General features: G+C 36.2%; 1 protein-coding gene across 7 annotated transcripts; it reads left to right on the top strand.

Moving 5' to 3' along the window:
* The first annotated feature begins 874 nt into the window (after positions 1 to 874).
* LOC122299463 (methyl-CpG-binding domain-containing protein 2-like) lies at positions 875 to 9,803 on the top strand. Of its 7 annotated transcripts, XM_043109784.1 has the most exons (7): positions 876 to 1,068; positions 1,687 to 1,808; positions 6,639 to 6,882; positions 6,985 to 7,261; positions 8,592 to 8,645; positions 8,805 to 8,959; positions 9,347 to 9,803. In XM_043109784.1, exons 3-7 carry the CDS (start codon positions 6,657 to 6,659, stop codon positions 9,514 to 9,516), a joined length of 882 nt encoding a protein of 293 aa, XP_042965718.1. In that variant the 5' UTR covers positions 876 to 1,068; positions 1,687 to 1,808; positions 6,639 to 6,656; the 3' UTR covers positions 9,517 to 9,803. The 7 variants fall into 7 exon arrangements, with proteins under 7 accessions (XP_042965717.1, XP_042965718.1, XP_042965715.1 ...); XM_043109783.1 differs by having other exon boundaries at positions 875 to 1,068; positions 6,639 to 7,249; XM_043109781.1 differs by having other exon boundaries at positions 1,687 to 1,737; positions 6,639 to 7,261.
* The last annotated feature ends 2,043 nt before the right edge of the window (positions 9,804 to 11,846 follow it).

Raw genomic sequence — 11,846 nt, forward strand, 5'->3', positions numbered from 1 at the left:
AAATAAATTAATATTAATATATAAATTAATATATAACTATATTTATATGGAACAAAACTCATTTTAAAATATACAAGCTTTACGTATGTTAGAGACGCGTCGACCATTAACCTGGGACAAGGAAAGATGATACGCCCGTGGTCTTTCAAATCATTGGGCTTCCTGCATAAGCCTTCGTCAGTATTGTTGGGCCCTCTCTCAATGCACGTTAAGGTGAAAAAATTAATTTTTTAATAAATATTATTTTAAAAAAATAAGACTTTACAGAATTTACACTTAAATCAATATCTGGTCTTAAGTCCGGTTTGGATATCGAATACAGATAAATTTTCATCTCATATGTATTGTATCACACTTTTTTATTTAAATATATTATATTTTATTTTTAAAATTTAAAAATATCAACTTAAATAAACAGTAATAAATAGTAAAATTTGATAATATATAAAAAGTAAAAACAATAATAAATAGTAAAGAGTTTTGTTATATACAAATATAATCGCGTACTAATCTATATATTAATATTGATTCTTTCATATTTAAAATTTAAATTAATATTATTTTTAATAAAATTTATTTTTTTACCAATTATATTAAATTAATATATAGATTAATTTATAATTATATTTGTAACTAGATTTTTTTAATAATAAAATCTGACAATAAATAGTATATAAACAGCAATGAACAGAACATAATTTGGTTAAAAATTAAAATAATGGACCCAGACATATTTTTTTATAAATTATTTTAATTTATTTTAACTCAAAAATTTTATTATTATTTTAAATATCTCATACGTAGAATGTTCATCCAAACAAGACCTTGTTATTCTTGAAATAGAAATAATAATAATAATATAATCCATATTGAGGCTTCCCTGTCTCGTCTGTCTCACTCTCACAGGCTCGCTCTCACCGAGGCAGAGGTGAAGATCCTGCTGAGAAGATTTTTTTTTTTTTGTGTTTTTGTTTTTTGGCCAACTCGCTCGCGACAATCGTCGTATGATCTGCTCATTTCGTCGTCTTCTACAGCCCTACGGCCTGATTCTCTGATCCTGATCTCTCTGTAATACCTCTCTCTGTCTCTCCAGGAGTCTGTTTCCTCGTGCATTTGTTTGTTTTGGGTTTCTGCGTTTGTTTTTTTGAAGTGGTAGATCGGGACTTATTCTTTCTGTTTGGTTTTATGTACTTTGTCTCGTGTCCGTGTTTTATGTATGTGTACGATATCTTTGTTTTTTTGAGGCATTTTGATCTGGAAGAGCGAGCTTTAGTTCTTCTGGGAATTTGGTAGGCTCTGTTTGCTTGTCTGAGATTCGTATTGCAAGTGAAGGAAAATGCTGTTTGATGAGAAAGTTGATGGAGAGCTTGAGTCATTGCATGTTTTTGTTTCTCATGTGATATATATAGATGCTATTTCTGATTCTATTTTGCTACATGTTTCTCTTATTTTTCTTATGGTTCGAAGTAATTTTTTTATTCTCTCTTTATTAAAAATGGTATCTAGTTGTATGGTTGGTGGTTGGAAAATGGATAAAAAAAATATTCAGATTCGGTGTTGTAGTGTGAAGTATCTCTGTTCTAGCTTTGTTTTTCCTCGGAAGATCTTTTCGAAATATTATATTCTATGTAGGTATTTTTATTTTATGATGCTTTAATTCATCTAATTATTCTCTTTTATTTGCAGCACTTACTATGGGATGATACTCGCTTTATCATGTAGTGTATTGCTCAAGAGGTAGTGAGAAAGTCTGAATCTCTGGATTTATGAGAAGATATAAACTTGATTGGTGTAAGCTATTGCAACAGGTTAGTTTTGATTTTGGAGGTGAATCAGTTGTGGTGGCAATTCTTGCTACCCTGCAGCTTATGAGGTTGTAAGAATACAAACAAAGTAGGCTTGTAAGAATACAAACAAAGTAGGTTGTAAGATTATGAAGTTACTTTTATTGTAAAGTAGATGCCGGTAGAATGCAAACATAAATACAAGAGTGCAGAAGTTCGAAATATTACATGATAAGAGTGATAATGACTAAGAATGCTCACTCACAAGGTCATCAAATTACTCAGCTTTTGAAAAATATTTATTCTGATTCATCAATGACACTGGGTTTGGTGTTTCATCAGCTCTCCAACATTATTTGGACAAGCATAGGATCCTTTTTGTCCATATATCTCCTAATTCATCTTCATAATGGGTTACTTCCTTAAAAATTTCTTTGGTACATAATGGACATGCTAGAGATATTTAGTAGACAATGACATACTACACGTTCACACACACATATATGTATATATATAGTGTGTGTGTGTGTGTGTGTGTGTGTTTATCTATAGATCACGATAATTTGTCACTAAGTCGCTGACTTCTCCTGAGATCTATTATATGTGATATATGCATTGTGTCCTGTCTCCCATCTAGTCATGTGGCATATGTAGATGTGATTGTTATGCTCGCATTACATGGTTATCATGTCCTAAGTCCTTGTTTCTGCTTCGGTATGATAGATGGCCTGAATTAGTTGATGGGAGAAAAAAAGCTTTAGTTTTGGCAAATCTCGGTTATGAAGTTGCAAATATTATGTTGTAGGATGGATATATTTTATGTGATTAGATCATCTTGTTTCAACAGTTTATTCATGCGCTAATAGAATTTGATTTTTGAAGAGACTCATCACGGTCTTACACTGCTGAAATTTGTTTGAGGATGAATCCATTGACACTTTTTTTAATCTTTCAATTACTTAATTGCTTACTGAGTATATGTTCTTGTTCTGTTACAACCTGTAATTGTGTTTTGTTCATTTGGAATCTATCTGATTTTTGGGTATACTCTGTTACAAGTTTGGGAACTCTGTTATTGAAAAAAGAAACGTGATTCATGTGTTGTTTGCTTACAAGAGACCAAGATGAAGCTGATTGATAGGCAAATTGTGAGAAGCTTGTGGAGTGGTGTCCATGTAGATTGGGTTTACTTGACCTCTAACGGGGCGTCAGGTGGAGTGGTAGTCATGTGGGATAGGCGGGTGGTGGAAAAAATGAAAGAGTTCATAGGGAGGTACACGGTAGCATGCTCGTTTAAGAGCGTGTCAGACAACTTTTTATGGGCTTTTGCAGGTGTTTACGGGCCTAATTTGGATAATAACAGAGTACTTTTGTGGGAAGAACTAGCCGGTCTGCATAGTTGGTGGAATTTTCCTTGGTGTATCAGGGGCGACTTTAACGTTACTAGATTCCCAAGTGAGTCTTTTGGTAATAGAAGGGAGCGGCCAGCTATGATTGACTTTTCCGAGTGCATCTCTGATTTGAATTTGGTAGACTTGCCCTGAGCTGGGGGACCCGCCACGTGGGCTAACAATCAAACGTGGTCTCGTCTTGATCGTTTCCTCATATCCCCGGAATGGGAAAACCATTTTCCTGATGTCTGGCAAAGGCGCTTGCCTCGCATTAGTTTAGATCACTGGCCTATCTTGCTTGATTGTGTAGGGTTGAGAAGTGGGCGAAGATATTTTAAATTTGAGAACATTTGGTTAAAGTCGGAAGGTTTCGTGGAACGAGTAAGACAGTGGTGGGTGTTGTATCATTTTCAGGGTACTCCTAGTTTTATCCTTGCTAGCAAGTTGAAAGCATTAAAAAGAGATTTGAAGCTTTGGAATACACAGTCTTTCGGTGATCTGAGGGAAAACAAAGAAGGAAAGATGAGGGAGATTAAGGAAATTGAGCAGATCCAAGAGGTTAGACCCCTTACCCAAGTAGAAGTAGAACGGAGGAAATTGTTGGGGGAGGAGCTGGAGAGAATTATCCTGATGGAAAAGATTTCATGGCGGCAAAAATCAAGAGCTTTGTGGCTTAGGGAAGGAGATCGTTGCACCAAATTCTTTCATCGGGTTGCAAACTCTCATAGGAGAAACAATAATATTGAGATGCTGAATATTGAGGGTACAGAGTGCAGGGAAGAAAGTGTTATTAAGGCCCGTTTAGTTGGCTTTTATGAACAACTCCTTACCGAACCGATGAGTTGGCGACCACTTCCTGATGGTTTGGTCTTTGACTCCATTGGGGAGAGTGATGTTTGTCGAATGGAACGGGCTTTTGAGGAAGAGGAAGTGGCGGAGGTTGTGCGAAAATTGGCTAAGGATAAGGCTCCGGGGCCGGATGGGTTCTCTATGGGTTTTTTTTCAAGAATGCTGGGATGTGGTTAAGGAAGACATTATGAAGGTGTTCCAAGAACTCTACGTGGCTGGAAAATTTGAAAAAAGTCTAAATACAACTTTCATAGCTTTAATCCCAAAGAAGGTGGGTGCTAATGAGGTAAATGCATATCGTCCCATTAGCTTAGTCAGTAGTGTTTACAAGATCATCTCTAAAGTGTTAGCAAACTGGCTTAGTGAAGTAGTAGGGAAGCTTATCTCTAAGCCTCAAAATGCCTTTGTTAAAGGTAGACAAATCCTTGATGCGGCACTTATTGCAAATGAGTGTGTGGATAGTAGAATGAAGAATGGTCGTAATGGAATCATTTGCAAGCTGGATATGGAGAAGGCATACGATCATGTAAACTGGAATTTTTTACTATATATTCTTGGGAGATGTGGTTTTGGGGAGAAGTGGAGATCATGGATCCGATGGTGTGTGTCAACGGCTAAGTTCTCTGTATTGTTAAATGGGAGCCTAGCTGGCTTCTTCCATAGCTCACGAGGCTTGAGACAAGGTGATCCATTGTCGCCTTTACTGTTTGTTGTTGTGATGGAGGGACTAGGCAGGATGATGTCGGCTTTAAGTCGGAATGGCATGGTGGGCGGCTTTTCGGTTGGATCCAGGAGAGGGGCATTATTAATATATCTCATATACTTTTTGCAGATGATACCCTTATCCTTTGTGATGCAGATCTGAGTCAGGTGCGGACGTTGAAGGCAATGCTTCTGTGTTTTGAAGCAGTGTCTGGATTAAAAGTGAATTTTGACAAGTCCGAGATAGTACCAATTGGAGGAGTGCCACATTTACGACAACTGGCGTGATCGCTAGGATGTAAGATAGCTTCATTCCCGCTGACATATCTGGGTCTTCCATTGGGGATAGGGGCAAGATCGCCTCTCTTGTGGGAAGCAGTTATTGAACAAATAGAGAGAAGGTTGGCGAGTTGGAAGAGAATGTATTTGTCGAAAGGAGGAAGACTCACTTTGATTAAGAGTACTCTATCTAATTTGCCTACATATTTCCTATCTCTTTTTCCTATTCCAGCAAGAGTAGCAAGCCGTATTGAGAAATTAGAACGAGACTTCTTGTGGGGCGGTTTGGGGGAAGAGTTCAAGTACCATCTGGTTAAGTGGGGAACGGTGTGTAGTCCTTTTTCTAAGGGTGGTCTGGGTATAAAAAATGTGAAGACTTTCAATTAGGCACTTTTGGATAAATGGTTGTGGAGATATAGTCGGGAACCGGATGCTTTATGGCGAGGGGTGATTGGGTGCAAATATGGAGATATATGGGGGGGATGGTGTACTAAAGAAGTTAGAGGAGCTGATGGAGTGGGGTTGTGGAAACATATCAGGAAAGGTTGGATAGTCTTATGTCGGCACGCCCGTTTTCAGATGGGGAATGGTACCAGGATCAAATTCTGGAAAGATATTTGGTGTGGTGATACGACGTTACATGAGTTGTTTCCCTCTCTTTATCAAATTGCCAGCAATAAAGAGGCTTCAGTGGCGGAGGTTATGGGTTTGTCGGGGGGACATTTTCATTGGAACATAAGTTTTAGCAGGGCGGCGCAAGATTGGGAGATGAATAGCTTAGTGGATTTTTATAGTCTCTTGTACTCTATGAGGCCGGGCAATCAACAAGAAGACTGGTTATGGTGGGTCCCACACAAGAAAGGTTGGTTCTCAGTTCGCTCCTTCTATATTGCTCTCGAGCAAAACCCCAACTGTCAGATCCCTTGGAGAAGGATATGGAAACATAAGGCGCCCCCTTAAGGTGGCTTTCTTTGTGTGGACTGCTGCTTTGGGTAAGATCCTCACAACTGATAATTTGAGAAAAAGGAGGATTATTGTGGCAGATTGGTGTTGTATGTGTAAGGGAGGGGGCGAGTCAGTAGATCATCTTTTACTACACCGCAAGATTGCGAGGGTTTTGTGGGACGAGGTGCTAAGTAGAGTGGAGTTGGGCTGGGCTATGCCGGGGACAGTGGCGGCAGCTTTGGCCTGCTGGCCCAACATAGGAGGCCAGCCCCAGATTTCAGCGGTTTGGAGGATGATACCACTTTGTATCATGTGGTCTTTATGGCAGGAGATGAATGCAAGGACTTTCGAAGACATGGAGTGAACAGTAGAGGAGCTGCTGACTTTGTTTTTTAGTACGCTTTGTAATTGGGCCATTGCTGTTGATTTCAATGGAATGGTCCTCCATGATTTTCTTGTCTCTCTTGCCCCCGCCTAAAGGGGTAGTTTCTTGTACATACTGGGCTAGGCCTTTTCTTTAATTAATACAATTTTGATTACTTATCAAAAAAAAAAAAAAGAGCACTGTAGAAACAGGTGCTTCTGTTAGGCAGCATCATATCTTGACAGCTGTAGAAATACTTTGATTTTTTATATGCTTTGCTCTATGGTGCTTCTATGACAGTTTTTTTTATCAATACCATGACAGGTTTTTGGGATTTTTTAGATGTGCTCATCCCCTGAAAAGTTTTCCCTTAATGTTGAAAAGGAAGAGAAAGATATTACTGGTTCAAGTTTCCTAGCTAACTATGATAGCACCCTTAAGGAACTTGAAGACCTCTCTTCTTCATCCTCTTCTTCAGAGGATGAGTCTCTTGAGACAGAGGATGATGATGAACAATCTAATGAGAATGCCTCAAAACAGTTGGTGCTCTATGACCCTTTAACTAATGGTACAGGTGAAATTGAACCTGTTCCTGACTCCATTCAGTCCCAGACTCCTTTTCGGAGATACTCAGCTCTGAATTCATCACCCAGAGTTTTGCCATCTGTAGGGGCTTTCACTGTCCAGTGTGCCAGCTGTTTTAAATGGAGGCTCATCCCAACTAAGGAAAAGTATGAAGCAATACGTGAACATATTCTGGAGCAGCCTTTTTACTGTGAAACAGCTCGTGAGTGGCGGCCTGATATATCGTGTGATGATCCAACAGACATTTCCCAGGATGACAGTAGGCTCTGGGCAATTGATAAGCCTAATATTGCACAGCCCCCTCCTGGGTGGCAAAGGCTGCTGCGGATCAGAGGTGAAGGAAGCAGCAGGTTTGCAGACATGTAGGTGTTAATTTGTATTTGACTACTGTTATATGGAACCATGATATATAGTTAATTTAATTTGTTCACCATTGCCAGCTATTATTTGCTCATCTAGCCTTTTTGGAGTTATATTATTTTGACCAATTCAAGGCATCTTTTCAATAAGTTTTTTAAAACTAAGTTATAGTGATGCAACCCTTCAGACTGCCCAATTCTATTTGAATTACATGAAAATGATTCAATTTCTACCTTACTTTCCCCTTTTTCCCCAGGCTTTCCCTTCAGAATGTCTATAGACCTGATGGGTCAATATCAAGGCTTGAAGAAATTTAGAATTTTTTTGATTAAGAGAAAAACCTTAATAGATTTTCTGCAATTAACTAAATATTTTGTTGATCCATGGAATAATTTTTGGGTTTTATGGAGATTCTCAATTTGGTATTTGTCATATTGCCCCACTCTCATCTTGTTTTATTTTTCATAAGTCACTATACTTGTTTAGCCAACTTATAAGCAAATTTTCCCTGAACGATGTTTCTCACATTCAACTGTACTGTTTTAGGTTTAATAATTGGATAGCCTTTCTCTTTTTATTTTAGCCAAGCTTCATAAGCCCAACCTGTTCTAGAGTGGGGAAACCGTTAAAATCTTTTGCTTCTGCATTAGAATGGTGACAATATTTTATGGAACATGAGATATCCAGTCGTTGTGGGATTGATTCGGCCGTGGCATGTCAAGGGGCGCATTTCTTAACATGTTTGAAATGGCAGTTTGACAGTCATGAGCATGTTCTATTGTGGCAAAAGATTTCAGGTGCATTTTGGATGTTGAGTTGAGTTGTAAATAATAGTATTTTGTGAATCTTAACTTTTTAGGTTGAAATGTATGAAGTAGGTTTAGATGAGTTTTTAACTTTTTTATGGGAAATTGAAAACGTAGCGAGTCCCATCAATGATTGGTTTGAGATGAGTTGAGTTGGGTTTATCTTCCAAACACAGCCACATCTTGTTTGATATGGTGTGTTTGGATTGAGAGGAATGGGTGTAGTTTTGAAGATTGGAATAAATGGTTGTGGATGTCAAAGATCTTGCTAAACATCCTTTACCGTTGGATGTTGGCTCATAATTGATTTCTTTTTTCAATTTTTAATTTCCGGGACTTCCATGATCTTTTTACTTTTTCATTCTAAGTGTATCTATTGTATTCCTAGGTGTATCTCTTGTATACTCTGTGTACTGGACTTTATAAAATATACCTTCTAAAAAAATGAACTATTTAAGTTTTGAGGAAAACTTTTGGGCCATCAATCCTCGACTCCATTTTAACTTGCTATGTTTGGTATTTACAGATATTATCAGGCGCCATCAGGCAAGAAACTACGCTCAATGGTGGAGATCCAAAAGTATGTTAATGCCACCTACTCAACTATTTTCCTGTTGTGGCACTTTGCAAATCTACTTGTAAATGTATAATGAAATCACCTGTGGATGGTTGAAGTCTCACAAGTACAATGTTTTGCCATATTTCCTTTACAGCCTTGTTGTGGCTTTCGATTTTGCAGGTACTTGCTGGAACATCCAGAGTATATGAACGATGATGTATCTCTCTCACAATTTTCATTTCAAATCCCAAAGCCTTTGCAGGAAAATTATGTGAGAAAGCGTCCTCCTCAGCTGAAAGCTTCACATGTCACTAGACCTCTTGAAACTGGTGAAGGTATGCAGAAGAAGCTACAAATCTGAAAAAAGAATTGAAAACTAACCCTTTATAATTGACTCTTCATTGAGCTCCATACAAAAAATTCCTACCTGTTTTAAGTTCTTTCTTATTGCCATCCAATTTGGTGGGGGCAGTCTCTAGGTTTCGGCAAGATACAAATGATACATTAGAGTTGGATTTCCACTTGTTAAAGAAAAAAGAAACTTTAGAGAGCCCGATTTTCAAAATGCAAGCAGAGGAAGAATTGGCTATATGAGGTTTCTCAGAATGGAAAACCATCGATCTTTGTCTGTTGCCTTGATGGCATCTTTTGCTGCAAGGAGCAAAACATACTAATGCGAGTCTAATAACAATTTCCCTTTCTGTGTTTTGTCTCTGCTGCAGCGAGTCCTCTGGCTTTGATGGGTCCAGACGACTGTCCAGACTCCCAGCTTACTCAACCGGGGCTGCCTTCTAACTTCAAGGCCCCAGTTTTTGATCCTGTTGGTCATCCTACGAGGAAACGATCAAGGGCTCCCAGAGAAGATGTCCATGGTAGTAATCAAAAAGTATAATCAGTACATGTAATCAATGTTGAGTGCTTTTTCAATCTTGCAATACTACTTGACGATCCTGAGGGTTGGTCCAGATAGTTTTTGTTTTCCCCCACATAAGTGGATTCTATGTTTCCAGACAACAAAAGGGGGAATTTTTGAGTAAGATGAAGTAGAATAGGTCAGATCGGAGTTTAAGGTATGGTTTTGGAAGCTTGGTGTCTGGACTGTATGCACGTGTATAAAAGTTTAGTTTACTGCATAATATTGGATCGAAGATCAACTGATTAGTGATTTCACATTTCAAAGTACGTGTATTTGCATGCTTCTTGTGCATGAAAATTTTAAAAAAACTGTCTTATTTGTTTTTTTCTTTGAAAAGCAAAAATTGAAACAAAATACTTCCATATGATTCTATTGGAAGAATCTTCATCGTGCTTAATGATGTATGGGATGTGTGCTATGTCAATTTCTTCGTGGGGTCAAAGCCGAGCTCTTCTCCTTTATACTCGGTTCGTTTAGTCTAATTTTAAATTAAATTTAACATCTAAATACTCAATTTTTAAATTATTAAATTCATATCAATTCAAAATTTATTTTTATGTGGGATCTACAATATTTTTCAATTCAAACTTCTTTACATACGGAATCTATAATTTTTTTTAATTTTTTATAAATATATCTAAATTCATTTTAGTTAGGTTCTACCATCTTGACTTATTATCGTTTATAAAAAAATTTAATTTATTTCAACTTAGCTCAACATCTAAACGGTAAAATTTTGCATTCTGATTGAAATTATAGACTTTTTTTCAATTTCTTTTGAAAAATAATTTGTACAACTTTAAGGAATGTAAATTCTTCATACTCTATTTAAAATAATAAATAAATGTGAGATTTATGTAAAAAAATTATTTATTAATTATGAGCTTTATTGATTTTCAAATAGAATGAGTGAAACTTACCTATTATAACACTATATTTATTATTTAGTATATATAGTATGATTGTTTTTTTTTTATGCAAAATGCATTTCATCAAAAAAAATAATGGATAAGATATACTCACTTATTCATTTAAGCTAATCACGCTGCCCCTTAAGCAAAAACGAGTATTATAGAAGACTTCCATGCCTCTCAAGCACATGAGCGTCCTGATTTTCTTGGGCAAAATCCTAATGATATTGCTCTAATCCTTTCATGTGGGGTGGGTAGGGAACATGGTGTTGACAATGGGTCCTACTATACAGAATAAAGAAAGACAGTATGCTGCCTTGTTATCTACTCCCATCATACCCTAGAACAGTTTTTACTAAAATACTGTTACTTCCTCTAAATATTCTTCTTTCAATGTGAGTTTAATGAGCTTCATTTAAGGAAACATACTGGAACATTTTTGCCTTCCTTCCTCAGAATCCAACATAACTCAAATTAACAGGCATTGTTATTTTGGTGATTTTTGGCATACAGTATTAAAGTGTATAAGTTTTTTATATTCTTTTTGAAAAAATAAAAATAAAATTTATTATTAAAAAAATAATTTTTTTTCATGTAAATCTAATGCCTGGTTTGGATAGCAAAATCGTCTTAACTCATCTCATCTCAATATCTAAATATTACAAACACAAACACTTTTTAATTTTAAATTTTAAAATAAAAAATTATATTATAATAAGATTTTAATTTTATAATATTTTTATTCAACGTTTTCTCTCATTTTTCAAAATCTCATAAAATATATTAATTCAAACTATTTTATTATTATTTACAAACTATGTCACTACTATTTATAGATCATTTCATCTCATCTTACTATCCAAATAATGATTTTTTCACATTTTAAAAGGAATTGTGCATTTCTAATTGAATTGTATGGATGTTTTGATTCCTAAAACACCATTTCAATCAGTCAATCCTCCACTTTGCTGGTTTGTCTGGCAGATCATGATCATCTCAAGGTGAATGGTTGTAGACTCATGTTCTCTTTGTGTGGCCAAAGCTTTCAGCAACTCCAAATGGGGAAAAAAGTTCTGTCGCATCGTCTATTTTTCATCTATCTTGATGATTACAATTTAAAGACGGGCAGGCCATTTATCAAGTTTTAATTATTAGATTATAGAATATGTCAAAGTATAAAATGATTGGCCATTACATAATATATACAACACATTATTCCTTATTGTATTTATCAAAAACATATAAACGAAATAATTATCCAAGACCATATTTTTATGTGCGAAGATTAAAGAGTGACAAGGTATAGTTGAAAAGAGAATTCTATAAACCACCTCGTTAGATATTTGTCCTAAAGAGTAACGTTAGATATAATTTTAGAGTGTATAAATTTTATCC

This window comes from Carya illinoinensis, chromosome 16 (genome assembly GCF_018687715.1).
Source record: "Carya illinoinensis cultivar Pawnee chromosome 16, C.illinoinensisPawnee_v1, whole genome shotgun sequence".
NCBI classification, from domain to species: Eukaryota; Viridiplantae; Streptophyta; class Magnoliopsida; order Fagales; family Juglandaceae; genus Carya; species Carya illinoinensis.